At 51.2% G+C, this 17,521-nt stretch overlaps 1 protein-coding gene across 2 annotated transcripts in view; it reads left to right on the top strand.

Annotated features, from left to right (window-relative positions):
• Positions 1–8,970, top strand: part of LOC138472027 (TAR DNA-binding protein 43-like) — a 164,421-nt gene extending 155,451 nt beyond the window's left edge. For both annotated transcript variants that reach the window (XM_069609943.1, XM_069609944.1), the window contains 2 exons: positions 7,034–7,201; positions 7,288–8,970. In XM_069609943.1, coding sequence (XP_069466044.1) covers positions 7,034–7,201; positions 7,288–7,806 — 687 coding nt within the window. In that variant the 3' untranslated portion in view covers positions 7,807–8,970. The remainder of the gene's footprint in view (positions 1–7,033; positions 7,202–7,287) is intronic.
• The last annotated feature ends 8,551 nt before the right edge of the window (positions 8,971–17,521 follow it).

Raw genomic sequence — 17,521 nt, 5'->3', positions numbered from 1 at the left:
CAGTGTTGGCAGTCCTCGAATTTGCTCTGCTAGCAAAATTTTTATTTTCTCGTGTTTTCGATGGAACAAGGGTTTTTTTTGTTACAAAAGACCTGTGCTCTTTTCTCCAAAGATCGTCTAATTTTCCAGAAGGCCATCGGGCCTACTTTGGGCCCTCAAACCATGACGGAGGAGGGGCGGCGAAGGTCCCTCTTCAAGCCCTGCACCAAGTGCGGTCTACGGAACGGGTTTGTGGAAGACCAAGCACCTACAATGCCTCTGCTGCCTGCACCTGTACCATAAGAGGTGGAGTGTGAGATATGCCTGGGGTTCTCCAAGAAGACGGACAGGCACAGTAGACTGGAGACGTGGCTTAACGCTAAGGCCTCTGCCCCAAGGTCCTCAAAAAGGAAATCGTCTACCCCGGCTAATCTGCAGGAAAAAATCTGAGAGGCCACAAGAAAGCCAAACTGCCCAAGCAGGCCCAATCGGTGTATGCTAAGACTTTGTCGATGATGGAGTTGGTTGCTCTAACGACTAAGGGAGCTAACCCTGTGAAGTAGCCCCTGCAGCACAGAAAGTATCCTTGACTCCTAGGCACGACACCGCTGCAGTGACTTTGGCAAAGTCTGCTGGCACTCCGTAAGGGGGGCAACTGACTCAGGCCATGGGTCAAGCCCCACAGTGGGGTGGGGAGCGAGGGGGTGTGGGGGGTCGGGATAAGGGGTGTGGCAAAGGAGGCTCTGAAACAGCCCTCCCAGGCCTTCGCACAAGCCATGGTGGTCTCGTCCTCAGACTAGGTCCACAAGGACGTGGAAGAGGATGACTTTAGGCGACAGGAATGGGGGAGGAAGAGCAGGGAGGGACTAGAAGAAAGGGTAAGAACATCTGGTGAGGAATACAAGTGTGAGAGGGGTAAGACATGGGCGTATGGAAGGCACCTATTTATATCTTGTAAACCATTGTCATTTTTGTAAACCGTCATCTGGTGAAAAGAGATGACCTTGAATAAGAATGCAGGATGTGTTCTGAGTACCACCATGTACTTATGAAATGTAGTATGTGTCGCTGAAGTCACTAGCGCCTGGATCTCAAGGATTCGGTGTGCTGAGGTAAGGTCCACTAAGAGGGCCGTCTTATTGTTTACTAGCCTGATGTCCGTGAACGCCATCAGCTTGAATGGCTTATGCGCCAGGGTGCCCAGGACCACATTGAGGTCCCACACCGAGTGCACCTTCTTGATGGGTGGATATAGCCTAGTCGGGCCCGCTAAGTGCCCCATAACCACTGGATTTGAGAATACCTCCTTCTGAGAGTTCTTGTAACCTCCAATAGCTGCCAGATAAGTGCAACATGTGTCTACTTGCATGCCAGAGTGTGTGAGGTGTGCAGAGAAGGAGAGCATGTTGTCCAACTTGCAAGTCAAAGGATCAATTTCCTTTACTTCTGCCCAATGACCAAACCTGGTCCACTTGCTTTTGTACTGGCTCCTGGTGGCGTTGCTCCTAGCCCGCTATATACTGGGCAGGTTAGCCTGTGACCGGTGCAGATGCTTGAGGGAGACCTGTTCAGGAACCACGCTGCAAGGGCTTACTTTTGCGGGGAGGGGTGGATGACTGTGCCCCCTTGCTGAGAGTACGTGTGCTAGGCCCAGCGGAAGGTGTACAGGGGCCTGTTCTGACAGGCTGAGCAGCTCCGAGAACCTGTGTCTCGCTGGCCACCATGGGGCTCTCTGGATAATCCGAAGATGACCATGTGCATCAGGGGAGTGGGAGGAAAGGCATAAGCGGTCATGTTACACAGGATCTGCATTGCGTCGCCCAGCGAACCCCTACCTTGCCCCTGCAAGGAAGCAAGTGGGGCACCTCCTGTTGGTACTGGTGGTAAAGAGATCCACTTGCAGATTACCCCACCTGTTGAAGGACCTGCATTCATAGTTGTCCATGACCAGCCTGCTCAGCCTGTCCGCTTCTAGGTTGGACTGCTGACAGGTATGTTGTTCACCAGAGCCCACCCCCAAATGTCGACCGCCAGTCTGCAGAGGGGAGAGGACCGGATGCCAACCTGCTTGTTGATGTAATACATGCAGGTGGTGCTGTCTGAGATTCGCCTTGCCAGTGATAATGGGTAGAAAAGCTTTGAGAGTAAGTCTGATAGCCATCATCTCGAGCCAGTTGATGTGCGCCAGCTGCTGCCGGGACCGTACTCCATGGACTCTGTGGCTGTCCAGGGTAGCTAGCTCCCCATCCCTCTAGGGAGGAGTCTGTGGTAATGGTGACCTGAGGTGATGGTTGCCGGAAAGGCCTGCCATCTGCAGGTTGTCTGTACCTCACCAGATCAGATCCTGGTGGAGCTGTTGTGGTATGCTGACCTGCTCTGCCTGCAAACTGTTCTCCTGGTTCCAGGAGGCAGAGAAATGTAGCTTCAGCCACCTCATTTTGCGCCTCGTATGTGGCACTGCAAGAAGACATGCGGCCATAACTCCCGACAGGTGTTGGTACCACCACGCCAAGGTCACTGCTCTGCTGAGAAAATGCCCAGTGGCCCTCTTGATGGCTGTGATCTTGTCCTCCGAGGGGAAGATCCTCTCTGAGCTTGTGTCCCAGATAAGCCCCAGGAAGGTTAGGCTCTGCGTGGGCACCAACTGACTTTTTGAGATTGATAGAAAATCCCAGGTAGTGTATCCACCATGGCTGATGCTGGACTGCAAGCGTATTTCCGCCAACAGTTGCTGTATCTATCTGCATGAGCAGAGGGGAGGAAGGAGGAAAGGGGAGCCGGAAGCCCATGGATCCTACTGAGAGTATCCTTGTTGGTGAACCTTGTCTGCCAGCGGTGAGTGTGAAGGACATGCCTGCCCCCACCGGAGACTCGTGTATCCAGATCGGCCTGTCATCCTTTCTTTCCCGCTGGGGACCGGGACCCTTTGTTAGCCGACTTGTGCTGTTTGCGCCTGTGCTGGCTAGGGGATCTGTCCGGTTGCCTGGACCATCTTTCTTGAAAGCCTCTGAAGGACCGACCCTTGTTCGAGCGCTGGTGCGTTTGGCTGTAGGTCTTGGGAGTAGACTTGGTGAAGATAGATAAAGATTTTGGTGCCTGCAAGCTATTCTTTCTTATCGAGTTCCTTGTCGGTTGTCGAATGGAACAGGCCCCACCCCCTTCCCAAAAGGCAGGTCTAGTATGCGTTCCTGCACATCTGGGTTGGATTTTGTCACCCTTGGCCAAGCCATCCTTCTCATGTTGGTGGCGATGCAAATGGCCCGGCCCGAAGTGTCCATGTGGGCCACCGTTGTATCTTGTGCCACGATTTTTGCCTCAGCCAGCCCAGCCTTGAAGCGGGCTTGACTGTGGGTAGGGAGCTCGGGGAGTAAATCGGCGATCTCCCGCTATAGCTTCTGGTTGGCAGCTGCCAACATGGCATCTGCGTTGGCATGGTGCAGGTGGAGAGTGGCGTTAGAATCCATTTTATTGCTGAATGCCTCAATATCATTTCCTCCTTGCCCAGGAGTGCCGAGGCCAAAGTCGCAGAAGATTGTGGTTTGGAGTACAGTGAGGCAGCTGCGATCATTGAGGAATGTGGTTGGGGGGGTGCCGACAATCAGTGGGCAGGGGGGGTCCCCTTGTGTCTGCCTATATTTAGCATTGAAACGCCTATTGGTAGGATGGGTAGAGTGTGGCTTGAACCACCCTTTTTTGGCAAGTGCTACTACGATCTTCTGAAGTGGGATTCCTGTTCTAGCAGTAGGTCGTAGCGTGAGAACCTCAACCAGTACCCCCGCCTCTGATTGTTCCACCTGTGGCTGTGGGATTCCTAGGTACTCAGCCAGGAGCCGGAGGAGTGCTGGGTGCAGGCAGCTGTGGCGACCCCTCCTCGGTCTTGTTGCTGGTCTTAGGACCTGTTGGGTCCCTCTCGCTTGGGTGCTTCCTTGGGAACGAGTCACCCTTGCGGGGTGCGAGGAGAACAGGGCACCTACCTTGGGCCTGGTCTTCTGCTTCACAAATGTTTCGAGGTCCTCTGGAGGCGATCTTCTGAAGAGCTCTCGCCACCTGGCTAGTCGGTTCTTGAGTGCACTTGTCAAGACGTCTCACGCGGTACAGCCATCCCAGCAGTGGTCTGGGCAGAGGGTTTGGATGTTTGGAAGGGACACTCGCAGGCTGGACACCTGCTGACGCTGTCGCCACCATGGTCGACATGCGCCAGGGAGGAGAATGGCACTGTGGACAAAGCAGTAACTGTTAATTGAAAAGGAAAAAAGACCAGAATACTTCTCCGTGGAAGAGCACATGGAATTACTAGGCCAGAGGCTGGTGAATGCGGTCCTGAAACCCCACCCACCACCTGTGGATGTGGAAAAGAGGACTGGGATGGTGATTGGAGTCGGGGGGGGGGGGGGGGGGGGGAGCGCATGCTCCCAGGGCTGCACCCCTGCACGCATCTAAATTTTAAGGGGAAGATTATTTTTCTGGTGAAAAAATGTTCCGTCCCCCCTCCCCCTCCCCCTCTAGCGAGGGATGCTCATACAGTATGGAGGAAAGGGGATGGGACATAGGAGGGAGGCCTGGGCAACGATGGGGTTGTCTCAAATGCCAAAAGAAAAAGGGATGTCTCCTCATCATTTCTCTCCAACCCTTGAGGGTAGCATTGCTCCCAGCCCTCAGTGTGGTCACTGCCTGGGGTCAGGATTGGGTAGCTGCCGCCGGTCCCTGGCCCCATGAGAGGCTATCCCTGAGAAACGAGTGATGACTTTAACAGAATCATCACATATACCATATAGTGTCTGACATCACCAGGGTTCTTGGTGAACTTTGCAACAATCATGCTTGCTTACTGCTTGAGACGCTTCTTGCGCTCACGACTCAACACCCTTGCATGTGTCATCATGCCTTCAGAGGAGATGGTGAAGACCATGCTGCACAAGGTCCAACAACCATCCAGACTACCTATCGCATCAGTGTGCTCCCTTAAGTCCCTTCTGTGGGTGATTGTCCTCTTGCATCACATTAATTCTGCACTGGAGGCTCCAGATGAGGCCACTGCATGAGTTCTAGGGCCCGTTGGCAACAACAATCTGGGCCCGGGGAAGACGTGTCTCTGGAACAGTATCACTCGCGGAGCCCCCTTTCTTCTTCCAGGACATCAAGCCAGTGTGACCACGGATGCCTCCCTTGGTCAGGGATCCCACACAGGAGAGTTCCACGTCCGAGGTCTATGGCTCCCAGAAAGTCCTACACATCAACGTCCTCGAGTTAAAGGCAGTGTTCTGGGCCCTAAAATCCTTCAAGCTGCAGCTACAGAAGGTAGTTCCTATCTTCACGCACACCACCATGTTTTATATCCGCAAGCATGGTGGGACCTGATATGTTGACTGAAGCGCAGGCCCTGTGAAAATTGGCAATGACGCATATTCCTTTCCATCTGCTGGGGATCCACGATACCATTGCAGATTATCTCTCGGCAGCGAACTCTGGTCTGGCCACGTATGGGAACTCCACCTGTGTCAAGTCAGCCGGAAATCAACCTGTTCAGCTACAGCGACCAACAAGAAATGCAATCCGTTTCCCAGTCTGTTTCACCAACTGGGGATCATGGGGGACGCGTTCTAATTCAAAGGACCTTTCCTTTATGCTTTCCCTCTACTGCCGCGAGTTCAGTACACTCAAACTGAGCCACTGTATCATGATCTTGGTGGCCCCAGCAAATGTGGTACCCTGACCAGCTTCACCAGTCGCTGGCTCCATTCATCAGATTGGCCCCGAGACCTACTCTTCGGTGATGGTGGGCCCGTTCGTCACCACGACCCAGCATCCCTCAACTTGATGGCCTGACGCCTGGAAACCTTCTGCTACCCCCAGGATGGAAGAGAATCTTAGCCAGGGCAAAAGCAACATGAAAGTTGTCCTGCTACTAACATATGGTGTGGAACGCAGCAACTGAATCCGTAATATGTTTGTGGCACAAGTCTTCATACTTCCTGACATTGGCAGAAACTAGGCTAGCACACTCTTCCATCAAGGTGCATTTAGCATTTATCTACTGATGCGTTTCTCAGATTCGATAGGTCTCGAAACTCCCTAGTCCAAATCTTAATTTTATCAATCGATTTTGTTGAATTTTCTTTGAAAGCATTTTAGCCAGTTGAGGGAGGCCTCCACAGCTTCAAAGTAAAGTATGCTATATATATGCTATATTACATAGATCGAACAAAGCACATTTAAAAAAAAAAACTCTGGTCTGGGGGTTGCATATTTTTGTTTTCCAAGTATTGTTGGAAAAATGGGGCTGACAAATTCTGTTCTTAAAATGGGCAATAGTCTGACCATGTGAATTTCTGGGAGAGAACCTTGGAGAACTGTAGTTGGTTAAATGCATGTTTTTAGACTAAAATGTACTGGGCATCTCGGAGCCACAACAAGCAGGGCTCAAGTATATGATTCTAACACTGGAAGACGAGGTAGTTACTTCAGGAGCCAGTTTCTGTGAATGAAAAATGGCACAAGACCTCTTGCAATGGTAAAAATACTTAGCTACAAAAAAGCAGGAAAAGGCTCTCGGATGTAAGCAAAAGCATGTTCAATTGGCGCAGCCAACGGCCAACGCTAGAGGGATCTCAACCTTTCATAAGAAGCGAGGCAATCTAGACACGTTTAAACTCGGATTCAAGAATGCGAGACCCAGCCCCTTCTCTCTCTTCAGTTATTCTCTCCCTCAAAGTACTCATTATGTGGTACTACCATCAGTTCCACAAAGTTCAAACATTCATGTGGTCTTTTTTCAGCCGTACCTGCGGCCACATGCCAGTTTACTATGACCATGTGTAGTACTGAGTTGCACAGTGTTCGTTTTCACCAGCTTTTAATTCTTGCCACCAAGTTCCTGGGGTATGTCATTTGGTATTTGGAGAGAGTTGGGACTTCAATGTAATAGCTTGGCTCATGCAGATATTTTAATTTGTATCAGTATCTTAAATCCTGTACATCTTTAGTAGATTGGCAGAAATAATACTGTGCTGCATGCCAGTTGCCCATGTATTAATGATTGTTTATTCTTTAACAGGGTGGAGATGACTCTACGCGCAGTCGAAAGGTGTTTGTTGGTCGTTGTACTGAAGACATATCTGCGGAAGAGCTCAGACAGTTCTTTTCAGAGTATGGGGAAGTCCTAGATGTCTTCATTCCGAAGCCTTTTAGGGCTTTTGCTTTTGTTACCTTTGCTGATGAGGAGGTAAAGTTCAGATTTTGAGGACTAACCTGGTTAATACATGTAACGCATTGTATAAATTTTAATTACAATTCTTTCTACTTTTGTAGGTTGCCCAGTTTCTTTGTGGAGAAGATTTGATCATAAAAGGCGTCAGCGTACATGTGTCTAATGCAGAGCCTAAACAGAATAACAATAGGCAGTTAGACGGAGGTGGTGGCCAATTTGTTAATAATTTTGGAGGCTTCGGAAACCCAGTTGGATTTGGTCCCAACCAGGGTGGTGGTGGAGGCAATTATGGTGGCCCACCAGGAGGTAACATGAGAGGCGGTGGAAGTGGGGGTGGTGGAGGAGGAAGAGGGGGTATGAATTTTGGAGCATTTAGTATCAACCCTGTAATGATGGCAGCTGCACAAGCCGCTTTGCAAAGTAGCTGGGGCATGATGGGGATGCTTGCAAGCCAACAGTGTCAGGCTGATGGACCACCAGGAAATAACCAGTCTCAAGGCAACATGCCACGTAACTATGGATCCAATGCTGGTCCAGTTGGTTGGGGTTCGTCATCCAACCGGGGGCGTAATAGTGGCTTTAATAGGGGAGGCTTTGGTTCTTCAGGGTGGGGCATGTAGATGAAGGAAGGGGTTCCATGGTCTTTTTTTTTTTTGGTAAGTATGTCTAATACATGTACAACAAAGCATTTTAGCATATTTTAAATTTTTTGTAAATAAGTTTAAGGCTTTTCCTTGAATGCCTTTTTGTTCGAGTAATTTGAATTGTAGCAGGGTTAGTGTTTGAAATGAGTATGAACAAACACGTGCGAGATTACTGCTTAACGTTTCTGCGGTCAGTTACTTTACATTTAAAGACGAATCTGTTAGACAGGACTTGCATTTGACCCCATTTAATTTGGTCTTGGACCGTGATTGACTTTAAAATGTGGTTAATATTTTTCTCTACGAGTTTCACCATCATGTGCAAGCACCCAGTGAAAGCATCACCTGAAAGTGTGTCCTGCTGCCATGGTTCTGGAAAATGCTCTCCCCACACGAGCACAACTATAAATATTCTGTCCTTGATTAGTACTTTTAGCAACTTGCTATGCAATCCGACATCCTCCCTGCACATGCTTCGTCTTAAAACGGTGGGTGTTGAGTTTTATCCACTTTTTCATGGATTTATACCAACGCTTGAAACGCAAGGCTGAGAGATGGACCAGACGACTGTTTGAACTTTGTGGAATTGATGGTAGTGCCGAGGAATGAGAGGACTGGGTATATGAGCGAGGGGGAAAAACTGAAGAGCGCATGAAGAGATCGGGTTTCACGTTCTTGAATTTTATTTTTAAACATGGCAAGATTGTCTCTTGATCCTGTGGCTTTAGTGAGAAAGTGTACAGAGCAGGTGGAGCAAGTAATGTACGAATGTTTCCTGAACTCGGAGGACCTCAGATCCGTTGGACTACTTGCATGGATTTCCATGCTTTGTTATTCTATGTAGTTGTATGTGTTTTGGAATTAATTTGTATTTTTCTCATTTAATGTCTACTGCTGTGAATGCTGTATGGGGTGAAATTTCTGTTCATGGCCGGCAGGCGTGGCTAGGCAAACTATAGCTCGTGCTTTGGGAGCAAGCACTAGGATGTACGACGGGACTGGTGTGTTATATGATGGAGGTTAAAATGTCTGTAAGAAACCTACAAGTATGCGGTCTGCTGCGGTCATGTGTTCTGTGTTTGAATGTTTTTTTACAAGTTGCAAATGGTAGTGATTCTGAAATAAAATATTTTAAATAAATTGACTCTTCATTTTACAACTTTACGCCTGTTTGAGGAAGTGAACTTGCTCACTTAATTTGCAAATGCATTCGACTGTGGTTGGGCCTGTTCTAATTGATTGCCTGTTGGATCAAATGTCTGGTATGTTGTCGTGATGCTCTTAGCTGAAAGGTCTGCCAGTTTTGTAGTCGATTATTTTAATATGTATTTTTTTTTTCTTCTCATTGGCTTTTGATAATTGCAATGAGTGTTAGTGTGCCTGTTCTCTTTAGTTGCACTAGTTTCTGTGGTTGCTCTGCATACGATAATTATAATTTGGGTTTATTTTGTATTACACATCAGTGCATTTACCCTTTCAGGCCCCCACCCTTTGCTTAGATCATAAAATCATAAACTTGCCGAATGTTCAGCATTAAGTGCTGCACTCTTTTTCTATGGTGTTCTCTGAACACTCACCCAGCCAGTTTAGCCTTGTCAGTCACTTATGACATTTTCTATTGACCACTTTCATGTTTTTTTTAACCGCTTTTCTGCATGTCACTTCTGTGGTCTCAATCTCATAAAAATGAGTATTTCCTTAGTGTACAGAGCGGCCCATGCCCATGAATCCTTGAAACAATGAATTCCTTGTGGGCAAGAAGAAAGCCGTTTCAAATGGGTATACTTTTTCTTTCGTCCTGCTTTCACGCTTTCCCAACCTGGGTGAAAATGCGATTTGCTACGTGCTGGCACACTTTGCCACATGCTTTGTACGTCTAGCTTCAAGTAACGCATTATTTGTGCTAAACCTTACTCTTGGGTTAATTTCTATTGGTATCTTCAGAAGCAAACATCGGGACTCTGATCTATGCTGGAATTTTAAGCTCTGTCGAGTTCTACCTTTGGGACACTCCACATGTTATCTTTTGCTTAGCATTAGGTTGCAGTGCAGCTGGGCAGCTGGATATCTCTACTGGGTGTCAAGGATGCTTATTTCCATATTTCAATCCTGGAAGAGCACAATGTGTTTTTCAACAGAGTAGGCTCAATTAATGACCGACCAACACAATGCATACATCTGAAATCGTTAATTGAACACCACAAAGCCTTTATTGACTTTGGTAGGGGAAACTCCTATAGGTTTTAAGGCGCTCACTCTGCAATTAATAATGAATACTATATCAGAGGTTCACGATGGGTTAACTTAAGATTCAAAAGCATAACTTTGGCAGTACTGATCTTCAGGACTCTCTACACTGTTTTACAATACTGGTTATATAACGCCCAGCACGCTACTTGATCACTCCATCCCCAGGATACAATGCCCAGCATTGTTTCTTGGCCATCTTCCAGCAAGTGGTTCGCCTCAGTTGTGTCTAGGTATGTGTAGTGGCATAGCTATACTCCTACGTCACGTCCCCTTTCCTCCATACTTGTGGAACATTCCGTCCTTCGGGACGGGACCGGAGCACTTTTGTAAAAAGCTTCACATTTTTGTCCTTTTTATTTTTATTCGGGGTACCACATGTGGCCATAATTCCGCCCTCGTGAACTCTGCCTCCCGCATCACCCCTCAGTCCTTTTTTCAGCGCCGTTGGGGCTGGGTGCACTAGAATCACTGGGAATTTTATTTGTATTCCCTTTTATCCTTCCTGCTCCGGTTTCTCGGTCATCTAGTCCTCCATCTATGCTGGAGCGTCTGGGATTTGTGGCCTGTTCTTCATGCGAACATCGCTTCGCGATGGTAGATTTCCCCCCCCCCCACTTTGCTTGGAGTGTCTAGGCTCGTAACATCGCTGGGATTCGTGTTTCTACTGCGACTCCCTCTCCGTCTGGACACCATCTTCTTCGATGGGAGGAAGTGTTTCAGCGCGTTCCTCCTCATTTCCAGCTTTTCATTGACAAAGAGGAAACGGCCAGAAAGTTTACTTTTTTGGTTGCCCCGGCCAGGGGACTCCTTCCCAGGGTCTTCCAGGAAGAGCTTGTGTAGCTGTCACCAGGGGAATCCCCTGAGGTGCCTGAAGGGCCTAATAGGTGCAGTGTTCTCGGAGGGTTCCTGCAGCGGACCTACTTAAACCGGATGCCGTTTTAAAATTCACTAATTAGGTGCTAAGGTTCGTTTGTGGCTCTGGATACCGGGGTACGCACTGAGGTCTCGTTTCTGGAGCTTTTCATAACGAGTCACGGCTCGAGGCCCCTCTTGAGGGAGCTATATGTCCCAGGTTAAAACCCTAGGTAATCTTACGTCCCGTCCCCCTTTCCTCCATACTGCAGGGGCGTCCCTTCCATGGGACTGGGGACAGAACCTTTTTCACCAGGAAAAAAACCTTCACCTTTAAATTTAGATGCGCGCGGGGTGCAGCCCAGGGAGCATGCGCTGCCCTGACTCCGCCCTCCGGTGCCACGCCCCAGTCCCCTTTTCTGTGTCGACGGGAGCGTGCCGAATTCACCAGCACTCCTGGGTTTGGGTTCGGCCATCTAATTCCACGCCATCTAATTCCACGCGCAGATGATACTACTTTGGCTTTTTGTCCTTATATCATTCAGGTAATAGGTCCTCAAGCGTCGCGCTCCTTCTTGGTGCATGTCGACTTCCACAGGTGCCCATCCTGCAACAGGCTCTTCCCAACTTCAGACCCCCACGCCCTCTGCCTATGTTGCCTTGGCCCAGACCACGGTTGTCAGACTTGTACAGCGTGTGGCTCGCTGCCCTCTAAACCGCTGAAGAACAGGCTAGCCAGAAGGAGGGAGCTCTTCCAGAAGTCTCCTCCAGTGGATCTCAAGAACTCGAGCCAAGCTCAAGGTAGGGCCGCTAGTCTACATCGCATCCCGCAAGGGAGACTCCTTCCCAATGATTCTACCGCGCAGGGCGGGACTGGTCAGGTCCTCATACCAGCACTGGCACTGAGGCTGCTGCAGCTACCATCCTTTGGGCAGAGGGATCCTCCCGGTGGTAGTGTTTAGGGACCGGAAGGTTCTTGTACGGTTGTCATCTGAGGGGCTCTGCCCTTGTACTGGCAATAGGTCCGGGGGGGTGCCTAAACGCAGCTCTACCGACCCCTGCCCCCTCAGCCCCCCCCGCCTCCAACAGGCACGTGGCAGGAAGCTCAACAAGATGGCCGCCGTGCCAGACAGAGGCACCCGTCCAACGCCATTCCAGGAATTCAGCGAAGACTGAGTGTCAAGGTGGGACTGGCCTCAACCAGGTACGTTGCCTACATCCTATTCCCTCTTATGCGCAAGGCAGCTTCTCACTGCGTCCATATGGGCAGGGTATGCAGTGGCTCAGCAGCTCTCGTCTACCCCGTCAGTACCCCCTGCCACCTCTACGGCCGGTGAAGAGGGGTTCTTTGAGAGTTTCCTCGGCCTCATGAAGTAACCTCGTATGGGGGGGGGTCATCCTCCAGGACGCTATCAGGGAAGTCCTCCTGACTATGCTAGCGGCACCACAAGCGCCTCCGTTGGTGCCCACAGTGCAGTCGCTGCCTCCAGCTCTCCAGCCGATTCCTCAGGCAGCTCTGTACCAGCCTCAGCCGTCTCCTCAGCCTCCGGCCGTGGTCCCTGTACCCCAGCCTCCAGCGCCAACTACTCCTCCACCTCCGCAGGATCCTCCAGGATACCGATGAGGATCCCGATACGCCATCCTCAGCCAGGTCCTTCCACAAACGTCTTGCAGGACTGGCCGAGTATCTGGGCCTACGGCAGAGGGGGTTCTGACTGAAGTCCTCATGGGACGCCTCTCTGCCACTACAAACCAATGTCTCCCTGGCCAAGGAGGGTTGGCTGAAGCCCCCCCTCGGCCCAGCCTATCAATCGACACCTGGACGCAAAGTACAGGCAGATGGAGGGGATGCACTCTTGCTCTCGGCTCATCCTCAGCCACACTCCTCGGTGATCACTGCGGCATCACTATACTCCAAGCCTCAGTCGTCCTCAGCCGCCTCTGCAGCGCTGCTAGGCAAGGAGGAGAAGATCTTGGTGGTGTAGGGCAAGAAACTATTCTAACGCGTCCTTGCATCTTGGTCAGGCCAATGCAGACGCCATGCTGGCGGCCTCTAACCAAAGGTTATGGCGTGAAATCGCAGACTTCCTCGTGGAACTCCCTATGCAGAGCCAATCGTGTTTTAAGGCTGGGCTCGCTGAGGCCAAGCTGGTGGCGCAGGACCTCCTAGAAGCCACTGTGGGCCACACCTCTGGCTGTGCCGTCTGTATCGCCATGGACATGAGAAGGACTGCCTGGCTCTGGGCAACGAAATTCAACCTGGACGTCCAGGAACGCATATTAGATCTACTGTTCAAGAGGAGTTTGGGGGGGGGGGGTGTAAGCAGGGGGGGTGGTTGACCTCTTCCACTCCACCACAGACTAGGAGCTGGACAAGAAGAAAAACAGCAAAAAAAAATGCCAAATCTTTATTCATCTTGACAAAAACCACACCGAAGTCATACACCCAGTCACAGCAGCGCTCTGACAGGCGGCGTATGTATGGAGGGTTCTACAGCAGCCAGGAACTGAGATCTAGGCAGCTGGACCGTTCGCCATTTCAAAACCGGCGCAAACAACAAAAAGGGGTGGGGGGAAGAATAAGGGCTTTTTCCAGTCCCCCTCTTCCGACAGCCTCCAGGGGCAAGGAGGCATGACGTGCCCTTTCGGGTCCACTTGTCTCCAGTGGGAGGGCAGGGGGGGGGCCGGCTTGCTCTCCACGTGCATTTCTGGCCCCAGAATTTCACAAACCCCTGGATCCTCTCCGTAGTATCCACGGGGTACCACCTCCCTATCCCAGCCTCTCCTCCCTCCTATCCTCCACTACCACTGGTTGGGACAGCAACTCTTCTGGCGGAGATCCGGTCACTCGTAGAGAGCCAGGCAGTGGAGGAAGTCCCAGCCTCCCAGCTAGGCTTGGGTTTTTGCTCCAGGATTTTCTCCATCCAGAAGAACGAGGTCGGGCCTGAGAGTTGTGCTGGACCTTTCCACCCTCAACCTCTCCTTACCCCTGCAAAAATTTAAGATGGTTACTCCAGCTTTTATAGCTGAGACATTGTGCAAGGGAGACTGGATCGGAAGGATCTACAGGTCCCGATTTGGCAGCCCCCTTTCGTATGGTTCAGGATCATGGGCTACCATTTTTCAATACAAGTTCCTTCTGTTTGGCCTCAACTCAGCCCCTAGGGTCTTTGCCAGGCTCATGAATACAGTGGCAGCCTTCCTCAGAGCGCAGGGCCTCCACATCTACCCATACCTAGACTGCCTCGTCAGTGCTTCATCTCCGGAAGTGGTTCACCACTTTCCCATGCCCTTATGAACACACTACACAATATGGGCTTCTCACTCAATCTCAAGAAGTTGCAACCGCAGCCTCTGACATTCTTGGGCCTCATCTGGGACATGTGCTCCGAGAAGGTATTTCCGTCGGAGGACAAGATCTCGGCCATCAAGAGGGCCTCGCCCACTTCCTTAGCAGAGAGATGACCTCAGCATGGTGGTACCAACATCGCCTGGGTCTATTGGCGGCGATCCTATTATCCATTCTGCACACTAGATTGAGGAGGATTCAGCTGCATTTCACAGCCTCATGGAATCAGGAATGGGGCTCTCAATCTGAGATGATCAATTTTCCACCATCTCTCCACCTGGACCTAACATGGTGGTCCTGGGACTGCAAACTACGAATGGGCAAGCCCTTTTGGCTGCCTGCTCTGCAGGCCACAGTCACCCCGGATTCCTCGCTCGAGGGCTGTGGAGCCACTCTGGACGATCTCTCGGTCCATGGCGCCTGGATTTGACAGGAGCAGGAATACCACATCAATTGATTAGAGCTGAACACCATCTGGCTAGCGCTCGGGGCCTTCCTACCACTTCTTGGGGGCAAGGTTGTCCTCATCCAGACAGACACTTCGAGCAGCATGTACTATGTCAACAAGCAGGGAGGCACCAGATGCCATCCTCTGTGCAGACTGGCGATCAGCATGTGGGCGTGGGCCCTGGAAAACGCCTACCTCCAATGCAGTCCACCTCCCGGGGAATCCAACCTGGAGGACAGGCTCAGCCAGGACAATTATGAGTGGCAGCTAAACAACCTTGTTATTCAGATCTTAAACAGGTGGGGCCATCCCCAGGTGGATTTCTTTGCCACCTGGCACAACAAGAAGTGTCCTCAGTTTGTCTCCTGGCAGGGACAGGGCCCAGTCTCCCTGGGCGACGCATTTCGGCTTCAGTGGAACAGCATGAACGTTTATGCCTTCCCGCCCACTCCGCTGATTCACAGAGTAGTTTGCAAGATCAGAGTCTTGCCAACTCAACATCATTCTAATAGCTCCATGGTGGCCTGCCAGGCCATGGTTTTCGGAGCTGCTTAGCTTTTCGGCGATGCCCCTGATGCACCTCCCCACGGGCCCAGCACATCATCTCGCACAGCAGGAGGGCAGTCATTCATACCGCGCCACAGAAACTAGCCCTCAGTGTGGTACCTGAGCAGGTAACGCTGCGGCACCTCAGCCTCTCACAGGCTAATCTGGAAGTCATACAGGGACGCTAGGAGCAAGGCTACCAGGGGGGGGGGCGACATCGGGCATGTCACCATCAAGATGGCCTTACTAGTCCACCTTGCCTCGTAGCACTGGTCGCCTCAGAACCATATACTAACTTTCACAAGGACAAAGTAGTCCTGTGGATACACCCAGCATTTCTGCCCAGGGTAGCGTCTGCTTTCCACTTGAACAAAGAAATGGTCCTTCCTACGTTTTCTGACGATCCAAACGACCAAGCACAGAGTGCTGCACTGTTAGGCGTGCCCTGAAATTTTACTTGGACAGGACCATGGGTTTCTGCAAATCGGACGCTGTTTGTCACTTTTGGAGGCTCAAGGCCAGGATATCAGGCCTCCAAGGCGTCCATATCCCGCTGGATGGGCGCGGCCATCAAAGAAGCGTACAAGGGCCAGCACAAGCCGCTTCCGGCCCACACAGTCAGGGCCAAGGCAACAGCCATCGCATTCCAGCGCCATGTTCCTTGGCAAGTCATAAGCATATATGTTATTTCCCTTTCTTGGGGCTAAAGTCGGCACCGACAGAACCGAGACCCTATTTGAAGGTCTTGTCGGTGAGGTTCATCTTTCAACCGTCTCACACTCGTGGTACCAGTTCTGTTGAGGGGGCAAAGAGGGTGGTCTAGGTCCATATTCCCTCCACTACTGGCTCTGCCGAGGTTCCTCCACTGGAGGCAAGTTTCGGAGCAGTTGCTAAGATGTCCAGTAAGCATCCGAGACCATATCTTCCCCCCCAGGTACTGGCTCTGCTGAGAATTCTTGAGTCCATGCTAAGGTTTTACTTAATCCCCTGATTCTCCTGGAGACCATTGCCTCATCTCCACATGTGCTGCAGTTCTCCTCTGGTGCTGACAAAATGATGGCCCAACCCCCTGTGATCCACTGCGGCCATTTTGGATACCTCCCTTACACCAAAATTCACACTGTCTGGTCCTGGGACCATTCCTTTTGGGGCTGAGCAGCATTTTCCATGCTATGTGGACAACAAAAATCCATTGCGCCCTTCATTTGACTGGCCTGCTCCGATACTGCTGCCTCATACAGTCTTGCTTCCGCTCTACTGATCTATGTGGATCTGGCCGGTGGTGGGCCCTCCTGGCAACTATGCTCCTTGCATCCTCCTCGTTGGGCGGGGGGGGGGGGGGCTTGCCTCTCATGAGCGGCCTCTTCCTGTACCAACTCCAAAACCTGCGGCTGAGGAGTAGTTCTTTGAAATACGCTTTAGGGTCAGAGTGCATGAGCATCTGAAACTTCCCAAACGTCTTTTCACGGAAATGTACCCTGAACCTCCTGGCCCTCCTCCTGCCCCAGCCGTTCCAATGCAGGTTCCAGTGGTGCCGCTCCCTCCACTGCTTCCTTCTGGACCTCCTCATCTCTCCCTCCTCTGCGCATGTTGTATCGTATAGAGAAGACACCGGCAGACCGGGACAACACTTTAGATGCGAGATGCGTGGTGGAACAGTCTTCTGTTACTGCCTCGTTGGATGAGCCTCTAGCGGATCAGGATGGTGCTGAGCAGCCCCGCTCGATGAGAGCATTCCATGACCGGGTCCTGGATATGATGGCCCTCCTTGATATTCCAGTACCTGAGGCCTCCCACTCCTCAGGAGGGGGTGCTTTCTGGAGCCTTTGCCCTGTCACCTCAGGAGCGCACCGGCCTGGTCCTCCAGAAGGATGTCTTGGCTGAGGCCCGTAAGGTCTGGGATTAACGCCACACTGGGCTACACCTCAGGATTGACGTTTGATACAAGCCTCATGCCTCTGAGGAGATAGCCTTGTCAGCTTGTCTGCTCCCTTCCTCAACTGTGGTGGCAGCAGCCGCCATTCAGTCCAAGCCGGCCTCTACATCTTCAACGGCAGCGGCCCACAACCTATCCAAGGAGGATATACTTCTGGACGCCTTGACAAAGTCTTTGCCAATTTGGCACTCCAACTTCATCAAGCGAACACCAAGCTCATCCTGGCAGCAGCCAATCTGAGGCTGTGGAAATGGTTAGCCGACTTCCAGGAGTGTATTCCTGCGGATAGGCTAGATGACTTTAAAGCCGG

Source organism: Ambystoma mexicanum, chromosome 8, assembly GCF_040938575.1.
Source record: "Ambystoma mexicanum isolate Mex_15411 chromosome 8, UKY_AmexF1_1, whole genome shotgun sequence".
In the NCBI taxonomy this organism is placed as follows: domain Eukaryota; kingdom Metazoa; phylum Chordata; class Amphibia; order Caudata; family Ambystomatidae; genus Ambystoma; species Ambystoma mexicanum.
The sequence above is the reverse complement of the archived record's forward strand: the minus strand, read 5'-3'. Positions and strand labels throughout refer to the sequence as shown.